At 39.4% G+C, this 19,006-nt stretch overlaps 2 protein-coding genes across 7 annotated transcripts in view; one reads left to right on the top strand and one right to left on the bottom strand.

The window, feature by feature from the left end:
• The window catches only part of ABCC5 (ATP binding cassette subfamily C member 5), a 68,610-nt gene that overhangs the window by 21,179 nt on the left and 28,425 nt on the right, over window positions 1-19,006 (top strand). For 5 of the 6 annotated variants that reach the window (XM_057426999.1, XM_057426995.1, XM_057426994.1 and 2 more), the window contains 17 exons: window positions 1,208-1,355; window positions 1,862-2,010; window positions 2,646-2,753; window positions 4,505-4,855; window positions 6,388-6,459; window positions 6,581-6,705; window positions 7,662-7,734; window positions 8,285-8,488; window positions 9,133-9,276; window positions 11,012-11,114; window positions 11,799-11,983; window positions 12,608-12,754; window positions 13,112-13,241; window positions 13,773-13,926; window positions 14,070-14,198; window positions 15,941-16,127; window positions 17,422-17,511. In XM_057426999.1, the coding sequence (XP_057282982.1) occupies window positions 1,208-1,355; window positions 1,862-2,010; window positions 2,646-2,753; window positions 4,505-4,855; window positions 6,388-6,459; window positions 6,581-6,705; window positions 7,662-7,734; window positions 8,285-8,488; window positions 9,133-9,276; window positions 11,012-11,114; window positions 11,799-11,983; window positions 12,608-12,754; window positions 13,112-13,241; window positions 13,773-13,926; window positions 14,070-14,198; window positions 15,941-16,127; window positions 17,422-17,511 (2,499 nt within the window). Of the gene's footprint in view, window positions 1-1,207; window positions 1,356-1,861; window positions 2,011-2,645; window positions 2,754-4,504; window positions 4,856-6,387; window positions 6,460-6,580; window positions 6,706-7,661; window positions 7,735-8,284; window positions 8,489-9,132; window positions 9,277-11,011; window positions 11,123-11,798; window positions 11,984-12,607; window positions 12,755-13,111; window positions 13,242-13,772; window positions 13,927-14,069; window positions 14,199-15,940; window positions 16,128-17,421; window positions 17,512-19,006 lie in introns of those variants that run through there. The other variant, XM_057426998.1, reaches the window with a different exon arrangement.
• AP2M1 (adaptor related protein complex 2 subunit mu 1) overlaps window positions 1-19,006 on the bottom strand; it is a 160,299-nt gene that overhangs the window by 130,402 nt on the left and 10,891 nt on the right. The window lies entirely within an intron of this gene.

Raw genomic sequence — 19,006 nt, 5'->3', positions numbered from 1 at the left:
GTGTTTCTAAAGATGATACGTGAAGCAGAAATTTGGGAACAGGAAGCCCAAAATTAATTAAAAAATGGAGATAGGAAACCTCATAGATCTGACTGAGATGTATAGATGCACAGCTAGACCAAATTGCAAAATGCTGAGGTGCTTGTGGTAAAGGTTGGAAAGACACAAGGCCTCCAGCTTGTGTACAGGAGCTTAGTGTTGCGTGAGCTCATCGCTCTTCAACAAATGGCATTGAAAAGCACTGTATCTAGAGGAGTACGTTCTGGATTAATCCTGCCTCTACTTCTGATGAGCACTGGAATAGTCTAGTTCAAGCCAAAATCTTCTTGCCTCTAAGATGTTGTGTAAGGCTGCTCAAGATGTATCAATGTATTAATTATTAACATTATACAGTTTTATAAAGTGTGGAGGCTGAATGTTGTGAGGTCTACTTTGGTCCATTTTATCTGGCCAGCAGTGAGAATTAAAATAATGGGAATAATATTTTATAAGAGGGGAATGAAGAGCAGAGTTTGGTCGTCTTTCCCAGTTCTTTTCAGCAGTCCTTCTGTATTGATGGGGACTCAAAGAGATTACAGGGGTATGAAGAAGGGCAGGGAGCTGAAAACTTCCAAAATTAGTTTGTTGGCTTTGAATTTCAGACCAGGAATGTAAGAGTAGCAAAACCTTAGAAACATGTGAATGGCTGCTTATTTTTAGATTGGTTTAGTAAAAATGCTAAAAGTGTTTTACCACCTTCATAGCATTGGCATATGGTAGAAGTTGATCTGACTGGCAAAGTCCGGCTTGCTCTTTTGCCTTAAGGGACCAGATTAAAAGGTTGGGTAAATTAGGTTCTACTGTTCATTTGCTGTGAGGGTCAACATGGTGTGTCTTTAGGTTAATGTTTTTATAGTCTTTGTGCTTCAGAAACTTTAACATATCTGGTAGTATTCAATGTTGGTAAAAGCACACACTCTTTATTTTCACAAATTTTGTTTTTGTTTAAACTTGTTATCATGAATCCAGTGCTCAGTGCAGATGGGGTGGGAGAATATGAATAGTATTTCCAGCCTGACTTCTATGTTAGAGCAACAGTTCCTTTGCCCCATCCCTGAATCCCTTTTTCACATTCAGAATTGGCCTTCTCTGGTAATTAGGATGAGTTGAGCATACTTGCTCTTTCTGAGTTGCCATTAATGTTGCATGGTGTTGCTTTTTGTTTCAGATGTTTGTTTCACGCCTCACAGCTTATTTCAGACGAAAATGTGTATCAACAACAGATGAGCGTGTGCAGAAGATGAATGAAGTCCTTAATTACATTAAGTTCATTAAAATGTATGCCTGGGTCAAACCGTTTTCTCAGAATGTTCAAAGTGAGTTCATACAATCTGTAAATATTTCTTTTTGGGCAGGCACCCCATTGCTTAATAGCCTGGTGTCTCCTTGCTTAGTACCATAGATGTTGATGTATATACAATGTAATAACAACACTTTCATCCTTGAGGCTTCCTATTTTTTATGTATGATGGTTTGGACAAACAGACGTGCTTCTAAAGTTTCACTTTCTAGCATAAATATGATTGCTGCTTGGCACTAATCTTAATTTTTCAATTTTAGTTTGGTTTTTTAATAATTTCATTAATGTGCTGGCTGCTTCATTTTTAAATTTAAAATGAGGTATCTATCCTCATGGAGATTTACAGACTGTTATAGTTTGCTCCTTTGTAACTGTGGGCTTTAGATGAGATGGTATATAATGTGATATGTAAGTGCTAAAGCATAGATTTAGGCCTCTTACTCAGTGTTTATAGTGCTATGGTAGAGTCTGTTGTGTATGTACCCCCCAAATCGTACTTCAAATGTAAATATATATTTCTAGAAATTCGTGAGGAAGAACGTAAAATCTTGGAGCGTGCGGGCTACTTCCAGAGCATCACTGTGGGTGTGGCTCCTATAGTTGTAGTCATTGCCAGTGTGGTGACTTTTTCTGTCCACATGATCCTTGGCTACGATCTTACAGCAGCTCAGGTAACTTGCTGCAGTGTTGAAAATGTTCTTTACAATATTGCTACAAACCATTTCTCTTCATCATGTTCTTTGCTTTGTGGCTGTGCTTGTGTGGCCAGACTGTAGCCTTTCTCACAAAAATGAACAGCTGATGGGTGTGACAGCAGCAAATGCAGTCTGATACTTTGCACAAAAATTTCTCAGTGCTGTTTCAGTCCTGGCTTCCTGGAACAGGTTTGGAACTGAAGGCAAATGAGCACTCATGTTTGCTATTCATGGCATATGGGTTACTGGATGTTTCTGATTTACAGTGTGCTTGGATGCAAACAGCACAAATTTCTTGCAACAAGATTTGAACTTGGGTCTTCTCAAATAATATGCTAATGCAGAATTTGCTAGCTGCTGCTCTCAAAAGACTTCCAAACCCAAATATGGAAGATGTCTCTCTTGGTCTGTTACAAAGCACAGGAGAAAGAGTTGGGTAGATCTGCTGTTCTCTGCCATTTGAGAATATGTTGGAAATTTAAATGGTTATTCTTGGACTGTGGTCCTTTTCCATGGGTTTGGATTGCTGCTGTGACACTTCACCTTTTAGAAGGTTAGAGTTGTTAGTATATTGCATCCAAATGTGATTCTCTTTCTTGTTTCATTTTTAGGCATTCACAGTGGTCACTGTCTTCAATTCAATGACTTTTGCACTAAAAGTAACACCTTTCTCAGTGAAGTCTCTGTCTGAGGCATCTGTTTCTGTTGACAGATTTAAGGTAAGCAGTCATTTTGGCTTGCGGTTTTAACTGTAAGTGTGGAGTGTTCTATGTGTATAATAGAAGTTAAGGGGAGACTTGGAAGGCTATGTTCATTTTCTCTACACTTGGTACTCCACATTATTGGATTCTGCAAAACAGATACAAATCTAGTGAAGAAATATTAGAAATTTAAGATGATGCCAGTGAGAGAAGGAAAATATTTAATGATTTTAGGATTTTTGTGTTAGCCCCTGTAGGAGATAGAATACAAGACCAAATGGCTCTCAGTATAATAATTCTTAAACTCCCTTTTGAGACCATCTGCACGAAAAGACAGTGCAACATGTCTCCAGTGAAATTTTGTGTTATGCTAATGAAATTCCTTTTGGAAATGCCAAGTATTATGTAGGGAGCTTTGCACAAACTAGTAAAGTTTTATTTGTTGTCATGAAAAACTGAGGTTTTATGTTTCCAGGCCAGATCAAAGTGACTGAAACTCCATTCTTTGAATAGAATGCAGTTGCTATCTGACAAAACAGAATCTACGGCAGAAAATTAAAACCCGTATATAAGCAGTCTTATCCTTCAGTCCCTGTGGAGTGAATATGTTGTGTATACTTCAATATGAATTCAAAGGACAGGCCTTTATTTTGGCTTCTCCCTTGAAGACATTGCAGAAATTTCCGAACAGGATTCCACAAGCATTGACAGATAGGTGGATCCTCTAATGCATTCATGAAACATGTATGGGTGTGAGGAGATTGGGATCTGCATAAAGGTTTTGAAATACCATTGCTTTTGAACATTTTTGTTTCATCATCTGAGTTATGCCAAATCGGGCTTTTTAAAATCCTATGCATTGAAGGGAGTTCGGGGGGAGGAGAAGAGAAGAAAGGAAATTGTAATATTTCCCAGTTTGACTGTAAAAAGTGTAATCTTTGCAGGGTGTATAACAAAGGGTGGGGGTACTCTTAACATCACAGTAAGAATGTAATTAACTTCTTGGCTCTGTACATGAGTATAAGCTTTTTTGCGAATGTATGATTTAGGCATAACAATTGCAAGAATAAGGCTGAGAATTGAGAAGTCTTCACAAAAGGCTTCTTAGTTCAAAACATAAATTATGTAAGTGGGAAACACTTTTTTTATCTTGTTCTTAAACTGTGTAAAAATATCTTCCTAATCTGTGTTGATTGTAAATACTGATGGATGTGGTGGAAAATGTGATACAATGAACTTAATGGCTTACTACTTACTGTCAAGCAGCCTACAATAGATAGGTCAGCTAAATTTGTGTGGGATGACTTTTTCCCAGCAGAAAAGTTGAAGGGTAAAGGCTGAAGTGAAAAGTCATTCTATCTCCATCATTCTGTCTCTTTCTGTAATGAGTTGGTGTGTAGGACGAGTCAGTCACTTTCCCCCAAAGTGACCTCTCCTTACCAACTGATGTATTCTACTCATGGCTTTAATCTGGAAGTTACAGAGCTGCAGTTGCAAACAGTGTTAAAAGAATAAGCTCCTCTCGTACCACATCAAGAGTATTGCAGTTCTGTAAAAAATCTGTGCTTCAAAGTGTTTCCACCACATCCAGGAATGCCCCGGCCACTTAGCAGGCCTGGAGTTAGTTTACACTAATGAGCTACCTTTTGCTCTTCAGCTTCCTCCTACTGTATAGCCTGATGTGTTTTGCTGCGTGAGTGTGCCATAGGCTTGTCTCCCAGTCTTGATCAGGTGTCTCATCTTTACACCTCTCTCACAACTCCTATCAGAGTTTATTTCTAATGGAAGAGGTTCATATGATAAAGAAAAAACCAGCCAATCCTCACACCGCGATAGAGGTGAAAAATGCTACCTTGGCTTGGGAATTCTCCCACGCCAGCGTCCAGAGCTCACCAAAGTTGACCCCCAAAGTGAAAAAAGACAAGAAAGTCACCAAGGGCAAGAAAGAGAAAATGAAGCTACAGAATGAGGGACAGCAAGCTGTGCTGGCAGAGCAGAAGGGCCATCTTCTAGTGGACAGTGATGACCATCGTAGCCCCGAAGAGGAGAACAAAATTATCCACCTAACTAACTTTCGGCTTCAGAGGACTCTGTACAACATTGACTTAGAGATAGAAAAGGTAAGAGAAGAAAGGAGGAAATCTGAGCTTTCAAAAGGCCTCATTTTTAGCAGTCCCTTGGAATAGAGAGCTGTGTATTTTTGCATGAAATGGAGCACATTACTTTTGTGCACTCCTGTAATATCCATGGCAACTGCAGTATCCAGGATGCAGGGTCTGATCTTGCTGTAAACAGCTGTGCCATTTTAGCAAATTAGATCTTTACCAGCAGCCTACAAAACAAGTGCAGGTTGTATAGCTTTCAGATCTGATGGGTTTGTTCTTTGTAATTCTTTTTACAGTACATGAGCCATTTAGTTTAAAGAATCAGCAGGGCAACAGGCTTATCAGTGAGGTTTTGGTAGGTGGTGTGTTCCTGCAGCCATTCGATAATTTGGCAGGGTTTCAGCTATGTTCTGGGTGAACATTTTAGGTGATTAGGTGTTCTAATGGAGCCTAAGAGCGCTTTTCATTGAAGAGCATACAGTTTTTTTTCCTAGAGAATGTTTGTATGGTAGAAGTACACAGATTTTTAAGAATTTAAAAGTGGTTGCAGTCCTTATTCGAAGATGGGTAAAAGCATGTAAAATGTCAAAGAAAAAGCCTTGAATATACTACATGACATCTACAAATACAAAAGTTTTGCAGTTTGGCAGTTGGATGTTGTAGTAATAGGTTCCATGCATTTATCAGGGTATTTATGGTTAAATTGTGTTCCGTAGTCATATGAATAGAGAGATTAAACTATTTTAAGCTATTAAAACCCCTATATTTTAAATTTTGAGGAGGATGCTATAGTTTAAAAAATAGCCATGAAAAAGGAGTATGCAGTTACATGAAAATGTAAAGGCTATATTTTTCTGTCAGAAGCTTGTAAATGAGAGGAGGCAAAGAGAGAATACAGCAATGTATTCTGTGGCTACATACCTTTTTTTTATATACAAGTGACTATATACCCTTTTTGTCTGCTTTATATTTTTTACACAAAAGGAACAAAAATAGTTCTGATTAATTCATTGTTTAATGTGGGTATCAACCCATCCATTTTATTTCAGAGAAATGCTTCAACGTGACTTGTCTCTAGCCTTTTCTTGACATGTGTTCCTTGGTAAACTGTATCTCATAGGCAAGGAGCTTTAATGGACCCAAATATCCTAAGTTCTGCTTTTCTTTCGGTCTTTCTCCTCTTTATATTTTCCCTTACCACTCTCAAAAGCATCTTGGTGTGTTCTGTTCAGGCAGGCCTTAGTGCTTTTGACTGAGTGCAGCATTTTCTGGGCCTGTATCAGGCTCAGTCAAAGGGAAGCTGATCTTAAAATACATTAATTTTTACCTGTAGCATTGATGTGATTTTAGTCCATTGTGGGATCTTATTTACCCTTTATTGTTTGAGAGTTAAAATACTGTCTTGTTTTTTTTTTTGTCTGTTATGTCCCTTTTTAGCTGTCGTTAATGTCCAGCTGACACTTCGGAGGTACAAAAGGTAGTCCAAATTCTGAAAGGGGTGGAGTATGTAAGGAATGGATACCATAAATTATTTTTTCTCTGTCTAGGGAAAACTTGTTGGAATTTGTGGCAGTGTGGGGAGTGGAAAAACTTCACTTATCTCGGCCATTTTAGGACAGGTGAGAATTCCTGTTTTGACTACTTCTGTTCTTCTCTCTCCTCTTGTTTCACTTGTCTGTAGAAGAGAGCCTATTCTAAACATGGAATAGTGTAATTTCACAGTTTTATCTTTAATTTCAGATGACCCTGTTGGAGGGTAGCATTGCAGTAAGTGGAATGTTTGCATATGTGGCCCAGCAGGCCTGGATTCTCAATGCTACACTTCGAGACAACATTCTTTTTGGCAAGGAATATGATGAAGAAAGGTTTGTCAGAACTGTTTGCTGATTTTCATGAAAGCTTAGTAATTCTTGGCTCGAATGTGAGAAAATTTAATGCAGACTATACTGCAGTTAAAGCCTATGTATCCTTTTAGAGTCTGTCTTTAAGTCTCATTTAAGAACCTGTCTCTCTTGCATGTGGTCTCTATGGTTGTCAGCATGTCTGTCATTGCTCATTTGCAATGAAGGCTGTACCTCATGCTGGAGTATTGTCTGACCCCTGTTTTTAGCAGCTGCTGTGGAGCAGCACTGCAGTGTCTTTTCTGTCCTGGTCTTTCTTTAAACACAGCTGCTGCTTGCAGTGTATTAGCATCTTCCATGGTTCTTCCCCTGCCAGGCCTTTCCTGTAGCCTGTGCTAGCTATCCCTGTAAAGAAATTGCATCCTTACCTTCACAATACTTCATAGAATCATTTAGGTTGGAAAAGATCTTTAACATCAAGTCCAACCATTAACGAAGCACTGCCAAGTCTACCACTAAACTGTGTCCCTCAGTGCCACATCCGCATGTCTTTTAAATACTTTCAGGGATGGTGACTTAACCACTTCCCTGGGCAGCCTGTACCAATGCTTGACAATCCTTTTGATGAAGAAATTTTTCCTAATGCCCAATCTAAACCTTCCCTGGGGCAACTTTGGGTTAATTCCTCTTGCCCTGTTGCTTGTATCTGGGAGAATAGACTGACACCTATGTTGCCACAACCTCCTTTCAGGTAGTTGGAGAGTGAGAAGGTACCCCCTGAGCCTCCTTTTCTCCAGGCTGAAAGCCCTCAGCTCCTACTGGGTAGTTGATTAATTATTATCTGCAATTCCCCCCAGGAATCCAAGGCAGATCATTTGTTTTAAGCTGCTGGTGTGTTTGCTGTCAGTATAGAAAGTGAGATAGTGCTGTACTAGCTAGTGAAAACTAGTGTTCTTACTATTTATCTCTTTGTTCTTTAGATACAATACTGTGTTGAATGGTTGCTGTCTAAGGCCTGACCTAGCCATACTTCCAAATGGGGACCTGACAGAGGTAAAAATTTTGCTTATAGTCAAGTAATTAGTAGATGGAGAAAGCAGTTTTGGTTTTGCAGACTAGACTGGAGTGAGAGGAACATCGGTCTGGTATGCATGTAAGCTGAATGTACTTTTTTGAGCTCAATTTATCAGTGCAGGCCATTGGTTATTGAGAGTTGTGCCATATTTTTGCCTTGGATGTTGATGTTTGAGAGTTTTTGTGTTGTAGATTTACATGCCTTAACAGGGACCTATTTAAACTTGATTTAAAATAGCTAAGGAAAAAAAGCATGGATTTTTTAATACAAAAAAAAGTTAAATAAGCAAAATACTGCCACATCTCAAGCAAACTAACTGAGTTTAAATGTATAACACATTTCACAAAGAAGTGGACACCTAAAGTGGAATATATATAGTATTAAACCAATATATAGTATTATGGGTGTGTGTGCATGTATACATAAATAACAATCTTATGGACTACTTTATCTCTGTCACCTCTTGAACTCTGAGTATCTGTGTTGCATGGTGCTGTAGAAATAAATAACAGGTGTGTGTCTGTACAGATTGGTGAACGAGGGGCTAACCTGAGTGGAGGACAGCGTCAGAGGATCAGTCTGGCTCGAGCCCTGTACAGTGACAGGGACATTTACATCCTTGATGACCCCCTTAGTGCCTTAGATGCTCATGTTGGAAATCACATTTTCAACAGTGCAATAAAGAAGCACCTGAAGTCAAAGACTGTCCTTTTCATCACTCATCAGCTTCAGGTATTTTATCTCTCACTTTTTTTCTGACTTTCTTAATGTTGTTTAGTCAGTTGTCTTCATACTAGAAATTTCTATGCCTTGAACTGTTACAGCACAATCCTGTCTGCCTATAGAATGCATTGTTTACAAACTAGGTTTGCAAATATGCCTGGAGCACAATCTAATTCTTTGATACCAGTGCTGCTTGGTGTCTGACTGGGACTGTTAGCATTTGGCTAAAGAAAACCCCACTTTTACTAACTTGCTTCAAAGCTTCGTTACATCAGAAAACACTTAGATTTGGTGTCAGTAAATTGGAATTGATGTAATCTGAGTGTCGTGTCCCCCATCTCCCCCGTCCCCCCCCCCATCTTCTGTGCATAGAAATATTGATACTTGGTTATATCAGTATTTGCAATGTTTAAGTATCCTGAATTGTGTCATCCATAACAGATTGGCTTTGATAGAACATAAAAACTTTATTTGTGTAGGGCGAGAGTAATCTCGGTGCTCTAGTTGACGTAGGACCTTTGAATATTAGAATTCTGTTACAGAAGAAGAGCTGTGTTGTATGCAGATGACTGTAAATTACTGAAAAGTATTGTGTGGGAGTGTGATGGTCACACGTAGTGATAGAGGCTTGTTCTTACTGCCATTTTCTCCAGTATCTTGTTGACTGTGATGAAGTGATCTTCATGAAAGAAGGCTGCATTACTGAGCGAGGAAGCCATGAAGAACTGATGAATTTAAATGGGGACTATGCAACTATTTTTAATAACCTACAGCTGGGAGAAACACCCCATATTGAGGTACTTCTTTATTTTGAGGTGCTCTGAATGTTGACTTATGAGATGAACCAAATGATGTAGTTGGAAGATGGGAAAATGGCTTCACACATTCATGTGTTGATCTGACCAATAGATTTCCTGTAGAACAATCTGTGCTTCATTAGCACTTTGTATTTGCAGTCATGGTTCATGTTTAGGGAATTCATAGTAGAAGGACTCTGCTGATGAACTCATGAGTTGAACATGAAAGTAATGTATTATCTCCGCTGGTGATGTTCAAAGCAGGAAGCCTGTCTCTTTTATCTTACACCTCACTTCTTAATTTATCTCCAAATTAGCACAGACCTGAAAAAACCTTTGTGTGAAAAAATTCTTTTGTTACTTCTTTTTCACATGGGTGTGTCTGAGGCACAGCAAAAGTGACGCAGTTTGTCAAAAGTTAGGTGTGATGGCATTTTGGAAATGTAATGAAAAATGCTTTGCTGGGAGCGAGGGGGAGTTGACTGTTGCTTGACATTGTGTTATGAAACTGACTGTAAATTCAGACTTGTGCTCCAGTATTATAGTTCGTGGAAAAAATGTAAATCTAGACAATAACAAGAGCCATTCAGTAGGACATGCATTGAAATTACCAGATATCTATTTTTTCCACCTTTCTCCTGCTTATTTCCTGAAGTTATTCTTTGGAGTAAGCAACTTTGCTGCTTTATATTTGATGATGATTTACTTCTTTAAGTCTTGTGTGCATTTTCTCTTAGTAAGGAGAGATTAAGAAGCACATCAGTAGTTTATTTCTGAAGAGATGAGAGGCTCCTTATTTATAAGTTGCAGACATTTAAAAAAATAAAATTACTGAAAAGGTGGCATTGTGATAAATACACAGATATAGAAGGTGCTTGGTGAAATTTTTTCCTGGGAGATGCCAGTAAAAGAAGTAATAGAATATAATGCATTACTCTGCATATCTTGAGGCATGAAGATGATACTTCTGCCATTTTAAGATTAATGTAGTGGTAGTTAACATGAGCTTCTCCAGTCTGCATCCTTGTCTGACCTTTGCTGTCTCTCTGTAAAGACTAGCTCATGGAAAGAGCATTCATTTGCCTTCCCTATGAGATAAGAAGAAATGGATGATAAAGTTAGATTCTCTGTGGTTTGACGTATGTAAGATGTTTCTTCTCACGTCAAGTGTGGGAAGATGATGCTGAGGATGGTATGTAGGTGTTTTCAATTAATGTAGACTGTTCTGAACACGTCATAACTTTCATTTGTGGGGAAAATGGCTGGGTTTAGAACAGTAAGTGCAGTTTAGTGTTTGGACGTTTGACTTCTGAAAGACCAAGTTGACCTGACTTCATCCTTACAGATGTTTCATGAGAGCTTTCCTGAATGAAGCACTAGAGTGTTTGGGGCAAAAAAGCCTTTTAATAAAATTGAGTTATTTTTAAAAGGGACAGGGAATTGTATCTTTCATTCTTCTCTGTTGTATGCTCATAGTGTCACTGATTCTGGAAATTAACCTTGCATGTTACTAATACAGACTGGTAGCAGTTCAGATTAAGAGAGGAGGAGAATTTAATACACTAGAATTGGCAATCATCTGTAATAACAGCAAAGTTAATATCCTCTGTGATATGAATGCTAAACTATTGAAAGCTTTTGTCTTTAGCCAGCAGCATGTAAGAAGTTTGGGTTCAGATATGAAAATGTCAAAGCAAAGTACTTTGGTGTGTTTAATGTCATTGTTTTTCTGCAGATTAATATAAAGAAGAATGCAAACAGTTCACTGAAAAGACCCCAGGATAAAAGTACCAAAACAGGGTCTGTGAAGAAGGAGAAAGTTGTAAAGAAGGAAGAGGGTAACTGTGTAATCAGATTTCTCGGTGTAATTATTTTATACACCCAATATGCTTAAAATACTTGCTTTCAAAGTATTTTATGAAAATACCTCTGGTTTTGAAAGCTTTCTCAAGTCATGGTCACTCAACATGGATGATAGGGTATGGGCAGCAGCCAAAGAACATTCATTAAATATGTGTCAGTGTTTAAGTTGAGTCAGGCTGCTGCTGGTCAGAACATCAGCACAAAGGAGCTGTAATACCCTGTCTCTTGGACCACCTCTCCCTTTTGTCCTAGAGGGCAATGCGTATAGCCTGGAACTCACGGAGTCTTAGCCAGGACATGGCATTTATGTATGAAGAATTAGAAGGTCTGACGTTTATTCTGTGGCTCCCTGTTAATTTTGAACTTTAAGCAGTGCTTAAAAAGCATTAGAGAGTCTGATACTAGCCTAGTGCTTAAGTCTGTGCTGAGGAAGCTTTTTCAAACATACCATGATGTGAATAATTCTGCAGGTGAAATGTGATTTTTTTTTTTAATAACAGTTTGAATTATTGAGTTCTATGTATTATGTCTGTGTTTCTGAAAGTACTCTGCAGTCTGAAAATTACTGTAGTTTTGCACATGTTCACAAACTTACAGAAGTTTCACGGAACAGCTTGCTTTTTCTCACTCCCTTTTCTTCCTCCTCTTTTGTTTCACAGGCCAGTTGGTCCAGTTGGAAGAGAAAGGCAAAGGCTCTGTCCCCTGGTCTGTTTATGGCGTCTACATTCAGGCAGCTGGAGGTCCTTTTGCTTTCCTTGTCATCATGGCGCTGTTTGTGCTGAATGTGGGCAGTACAGCTTTTAGCAATTGGTGGCTGAGTTTCTGGATCAAGCAAGGCAGTGGAGTAAGATAAATCGCTTTTCTACTCTCTTTGTGTATTTGGGGCTTTTCCCACTCTAGGGGCTTTGATTGCAAGTCTTGTTGCTTTTAAAGATTCAAAGATAACTGCAAGATTTTTCTGGGGGAGGAGAAGGGGAAACAAGCTACTAATCTCAGAAAAAATAATGAATTGCAGATGGCCAGCAATATTAAAATAAGCAATGAGGTCCTTAAACATAAATAATAATAAAAAAAAGGTGTGTGACAGTAAAGAAGTTACTGCATACTGGCAGAAAATAACAACTGTGTTGGATAAGACTATGCAACGTATTCAAGGAGTGGTGGTATGAAAGTATCCAACATTGTTCAGAAGAACACAAGAAAGAAGCGTGAAATGAGGGATTAGGAATCGGGTGAAGTAGGTATAGTGGTAGCTTTTTCAAATATGTTGCAGGAAAAAGGCCAAGGGCTACAAAGCTGCAAGTCAGCAATCTCTAAGGGAATCTTTCTGAAGTGTTCAAAGTACTTCATTTAAAGAAATATCAAATATAGTGTGAGGGGACACAAGACTCTAAAGTTCTAGCATGTGTAATGTGTACATGCTTGATCCTTATCTTAGCTGTTCACTGAAACCTTGAATTTTCTGCAGAACACTACTGTGACTTTGGGAAATGATACTGTTGTAAGCAACAGTATGAAAGATAACCCTCATATGCATTACTATGCTGGCATCTATGCACTGTCTATGGCAGTTATGTTGATCCTGAAGGCTGTTCGTGGTGTTGTCTTTGTAAAGGTATGTGCCAATGCTCTTATTTTTCTTATCTTTGCCACATCCCTTCCCCCTCCTTCCACATATTGCTGTCACCGTGATTCTTTTGGTCACCTCCCAAGATTGACTTTTGAATCGGAGGAAGTCAGATCAGATTGTGAGGGTTCCGTAAGCCAACTCTTGGGACTGCACCATGATTTCTGTTAATCTTCTGCCCAAATTAATAGCTTCCTCCCACTATTTGGAAGCACAGAATGTAAGGGAAAAAAAACCCTTAGGGTTGAAGAAAGAAAATGAGCAGAGTGTTTTGGTGCCTGGGGAGGTCCAGTGATGGAAAGGCAAATGTCTTTCGTAATGCTGCAATGTTTTCTGCATTGTCAGGGAACTCTCAGAGCATCCTCAAGGCTCCATGATGAGCTCTTCCGACGGATTCTGCGTAGCCCCATGAAATTCTTTGACACTACACCCACTGGACGTATTCTCAACAGGTTTTCCAAAGACATGGATGAAGGTATCTCCCACTGTATGCACTGTAAATCCCACATTCAGACCTCAGTTAACGCCTTTATATTCTCTGGTCTCTTTTTATTGGGGGGATCATATCCTGTATCTGTTGCCAAATGTGCACTTGGAATAGATGAAGCCAGAATTGGGACATACTTAGGTTATGATTCTAGAAGGCAGCTGATCTCAAGTCTGTCTGTTAACTTATAAAGAAGAAAATGTGCAGCTGCTTTTGTACCTATAGACTGCACATGGGCTCTTAGCAGTTAATGGTATCAGGGTGAAGCTGATGTTCAGCAAAGTAGTAATTACATCAGAATTGTATCCATGGTATTTCTGCAAATGGGAATACTTGGAAAGACTACTAGTGCCTCAGAAGACAAAAGCACCCTTGATGAAAATGTACCTTTTTAATCTCAGTAAACCATGAGAAATCACCATCCTTAATGATGATGATCAGCTGTACTGAATTGCTTTAAATAGGTTGTTTGAGCTTTCTGTACTCAAGATCTTCCTCTTTTCCCTCCATTTTTTTCAGTTGATGTTCGTTTGCCATTTCAAGCAGAAATGTTCATTCAGAATGTCATCCTTGTGTTCTTCTGTGTGGGGATGATTTCTGGGGTTTTCCCCTGGTTCCTGGTGGCTGTGGGACCCCTCATTGTCCTGTTCACAGTCCTACATGTTGTGTCTAGGTAAGTGCAGCTTCTTTGACTAAAAGTAAAGATGCTTTAACCTATTAGTAAGAGCATAGGTTTCTTCGAGCATATATGCATTTATGTAGTGGTTGGCATATGGTGCTTGTATTTGTCACTTAAAAATGGTTGTGTCCTTTCAGAGTTTTTATTCGAGAGCTCAAGCGTCTGGACAACATCACACAGTCTCCATTCCTGTCTCATATTACATCTAGCATCCAGGGTCTATCCACAATCCATGCCTACCACAAAGGACAGGAATTTCTGCACAGGTCAGTCTGGATATTCATCTGAAAGTCGTGGAGCACAAAGCAGGGTGCAACAGGTTACATTCAGAATGATTAATTAATGGGTTCTGTAGCTGATGGCATGCAGATTTGCCCTAGAAGGTGAAAGTTACTTTTCTGGGCCAAAAATAAAAGAGAACAATTAGAAAGGGTGAGGGAAAACTCCCCAGTAGCCAAGTAGAACAGTGGTGGAGTCCTGTGTGAATGCCCTTCTATGGAGTTCTCCGCAGCAGAGCAGGCGGCAGTGATGATGGTGAGGACAACTTTTTGGCCATACTTTTTCTCTGGTAGTGTATACTTCCCATCAGGTCCTGCTCATACTTCCTACTGGTTGTTTCTCCTTTGGTATTAGCATTAGCTTAGAGCATGCTAACAAAAACTCAGTGTGCATGTTGATGATCTGTTAGTTTCTGTGTGCATATATGTAGTTGGATAGTACTTATCAAGTATTTAAGTGATTGTTAGCTGCCTTGTGCACTATGCTTGTTTTCTCCTAGCATAAACTAAAATCTGCAAAACAGATGTTAGTGAGGGAAAGTGAAACATTTCTCAAGTGAGTGGTAGCTGCTCATGAGAACCCGCCATAACAATTACCAGGGTTTTGCAGGTGCAAGGTCATGAGACCAACAGTGTTGGGGTACAGGGATAATTGCCACAGAAGCTCTGGAAAAACACTGCTACACCAGTTTAGATAAGAAGCTGTGAAGGTGCAAATAGTCTCTTAGCATTGCTGGTGCTAGAGTGCTAGGCACTGCACACACTGTGCAACAGCGATTAGTGTAAAACTGAGTTGAATGATCAGAAAATCTAGTTATTGGCTTTGTGAATGTCTCAAGTGTCTCCCCTTAAATACACTTTCTCAGCTCTGCAGTGTCAGGATTGTAAATAAAGTGGTTATTTATGAGTTTTAATTAGTGTCACTAATCCTGTCAAAACTTGCTGTAACTTTTATATGCTTATGTATAAAATAACATGTTCTATGCATATTCTGAAGCTCTGCTGCTGTTGCCTGTGGAGTAATTTGTAGCCATTGAACATCCTCTGGAAGGTCTTGCATAGGTGAAGTTGTGAAAATATGTGTACTATCCCTGAGTTTTGGTTCATCCCAGTGTAGTTAGTTCATTGTTGTACACAGCGTTGGGGAGAAGCTGCTGCCTGAGTGTTCATACACCACTCAAGGAATCGCAGACACATAACCCAAGAGTTTAATTGCTATGACTGAAGTCTCCTCACAGAGGGTGGCTCCAGTGAGCCAATGGATATCCCTTTTGACTTCCTTGCATGTGTGCGCACCTGTGCCTTTCTAGTCCAATGATGATTTTTTGGTCTGGGGTCTTCTAATACCTTATTGGATTCACAGCCCAAGGCTTCAGCAAGTCTAGCTACTCATGCTAAGCAAGTAAAGCTAAGCCAATAGCATGCTAAACCACACAATATTATAACTCTCACTTAAACTATTTAAAACTTACTTATTTAAGCTAAATAACTCGTATCTCTGAACACACAGAAACTTGGTAATTTGACTTCCAAAAGTTTGAGCTAAATATCTAATGTGATTTGTGAAAGTTTGTAAACCCTGCTCTCATGGCCTAGTTAGAGATTTTGTCAGAGATGGGCTAGTCTTCTCACCCTAAATTCTGGTGCTGGAACAGGGGTTTAAGCGGCTCTGCTATTTGTAGAACATCAGGCTTGTGAAAGTTGACTAACCTTTCCTGTATTTGTTTCAGGTATCAGGAGCTCCTAGATGACAATCAGGCACCATTTTACCTGTTCAGCTGTGCAATGCGCTGGCTAGCTGTACGGCTGGACATTATCAGCATTGCTCTCATCACAACCACTGGCCTTATGATTGTCTTAATGCATGGCCAGATTCCTCCTGCCTATGCTGGGCTGGCAATCTCATATGCTGTCCAGGTGAGTATGTCCACATATGTAGTTACTGCTAATAATTAAAGGTAATACACCATTGAAAGCTTTCCTTAATGCGCTAGAATAGAAGACAATACTGCTCCCATTTTGGTAATGGAAGGAAAAGTAATTCAGAGTTGGGACCTTCTGCTAGTAGCCAAATTACAAATTATGAGGAGCTGTATGGTTAAGACTATTTTTTGGGAGTTGCCTTTCTTTAAATGGTGAAGTGGAAACCATTTGAGGCTCTTTATATGCTGCAAATTGCAATTTTTCTGGATATTTCCAGAAATTGGATTGGTAGTATGAAAGACATGTGCCATACTGATGTCTGAATATATTTTCTGCTGTATGTTTTCACAGCAAACAGTATCCAGAATTGCAGCTGTGCGGGTTTGTTAGACTTCAGGGCCCAGAATACTTGCAAAGCTGTTGTTTGGTCTTTTCTGCCTCCTGGTGGTTTTAAAGTGAAACTACAAAGCAGATGACTGATACCCAAAACTGTTGCTTGCAGGATATTTTTCTAAACTTTTGACTTTACAAGTGATTAATAAATTACAGTTATTCTTAAATTAACTATGAAGTAAAATTAACTTGCCTTGGGCACCTTAGCTGTGTGGTGCCCAATGCCAAGAGTACTTTTGTCAGATATCATAAAATCATAGAATCATTTAGGTTGGAAAAGACCTTCAAGACCATTGAGTCCAACCATTAACCCAGCGCTGCCATGTCCACCACTAAACCATGTCCCTTAGTGCCACGTCCACATGCCTTTTTAATACCTTCAGGGATGATTACTCCATCATCTCCCTGGGCAGCCTGTTCCAGTGCTTGACAACTATTTTGGTGAAGAAATTTTCCTCATACCCAATCTAAACTTCCCTGGTGCAGCTCGAGGCCATTTCCTCTTGTCCTATTGCTTGTTACTTGGGCGAAGACACCAACCCCCACCTCACTGCCCCCTTCTTTCAGGTAGTTGTAGAGATCAATAAGTTCCCCCCTGAGCCTTCTCCACACTGAACAGCCTCAGTTTCCTCAGCCACTCCTTGTAAGACTTGTACTCAGACTCTTCACCAGCTCTGTTGCCCTTCTTTGGACATGCTCCAGCACCTAAATGTTTGTCTTGTAGTGAGGGACTCAGAGCTGAATACAGGATTTGAGGTGCAGCCTCAGCAGTGCTGAGTATGGGGGGGATGATCACTTCCCTAGTCCTGCTTCAGCACCATCCATTAGGTTAATCTCTTAATTCAATAATAAATCACAGCTCTCTAAATTTCTTTGTTTTCTCCCATCACTACAGTTAACAGGGTTATTCCAGTTTACAGTCAGACTTGCTTCAGAGACAGAAGCTCGCTTTACCTCAGTTGAGAGAATTGATCACTATATCAAGGTAGGATAATAATACGTTTCAGTTGCCTGTTGTAAAATTTCTTGTTGCTGGCGTAAGAGGAAAGAAAGTTGGCCATAGTCTGCCTCAGTGCAGAATGTATGTTTCTGATCTTGTATACACATTAACACACATGTTGTAATACTGCAGAGTGCATTTTTCTTGTGAGGCATGTATATAAGCATTGGCAAGATGAATGGCACAAGAGCTAGTAGGTAATAAGCTTAAAGGTGTTACTTGGCTGACATTGTCATCACTGAAGTTACATAAGGATGTTGAAAGTTTGCCTTCAGTAAGGCATGGAGTATGTGGAAGGGGTAGCTAGGAATTCAGTATGATGTTTTACAGTAAAATGATGGTCTTCTGGCATCCTTCATTCCAAACATAATGGAGCTCCTTCATTTAAGCATAGTAACTGTTTGTTACTTTATCTATATGTAATTCTGCTTCATCCTCATAAGTCTGCTGCTTTTTCCACAACTGTCTTATGTAACATTTCTATATGCTTAAAAAGTCAAGGAATTGCTCTCATTGCAGAACTGAGTATAGGTCAATGGGGAGAGTGTAGCCAGGAGAAAGCCTACTGGGTCTGGTCTCTGAGGTGAAAGGTTTTTTACTTCACATATTACACATTCCCTCTAAACTCTGGAGGGAGATACATATCTATTTCATTAATCTGGACTATGTAGTAGTTGATATTCTTAGAACACTTTTTTAATCTGTGGATTTAATACTGAAGAGAAAATAATTAAGCTGCCCAGTTCCCCAGCTGAAGAAATAAATCCTCTAAGTAGAAAATTTCTATGTGGAAGGCTTGGTGACTGCACAAGCTCACAACTGTGTGCCAAATACTGCCTGGTATCTTTCACTGGGCTGAGATGGGTTTATCGCTGTCAGTGGCAAGGCCTGTAGTTGTAGGCTGTTGGTTTGGTTGATTAAGTTATTGTCTATCATTATATATTGCTGTTAAGCAACATTTTCTCTGGTGTTTATTATTTGGATCTCTAGACGGCCATTTTATTATGAAACTATAAAACAAGCTTGAATCTAAAGTGAAGGGGTGGATGAGCAGTGAAACACTGTACAGGTTCTGTGTCTTACAAGTCCCAGTCTTGGCTTCTTTCAGTGAAGGCTCAGAGGCTGCTCTTCTGAGCATCAAGCTCAAAGAATTGTAGTACTATTGTTGCAGGTAGCTGTTTTCTCAAACTTTTGGAGTCCAGTTAATGTCTTAGAGTAGGTATTGCAGATGGTCCACAACTGACTTTTCAATAGTCAGTGTAGGAAATTAGCATCTCCAGAGGGCAGTTTGTTACCTGTTCTAAGTGCTTATATTAGAATGAGAAAAATCAGTAACGCTGGCTGCTTTGCAGTGACTATGAAGGAGTTGATGCACCTGGTTTATTTGGAGATAGATTGTTACTTTGTATGTGTTTAAAGTTACATGAGGTGAATCTGACAGTGGGATTTCTGCGTTCTGTGGGGCTGCTTGAAGCAAATA

This window comes from Pezoporus wallicus, unplaced genomic scaffold, assembly GCF_028554395.1.
Source record: "Pezoporus wallicus isolate ANWC-B61680 ecotype Strahan unplaced genomic scaffold, APGP_CSIRO_Pwel_v1 scaffold_7107, whole genome shotgun sequence".
Taxonomy (NCBI): domain Eukaryota; kingdom Metazoa; phylum Chordata; class Aves; order Psittaciformes; family Psittacidae; genus Pezoporus; species Pezoporus wallicus.
Note: the sequence above shows the minus strand (reverse complement) of the source record. Positions and strands in the feature narration are given on the sequence as shown.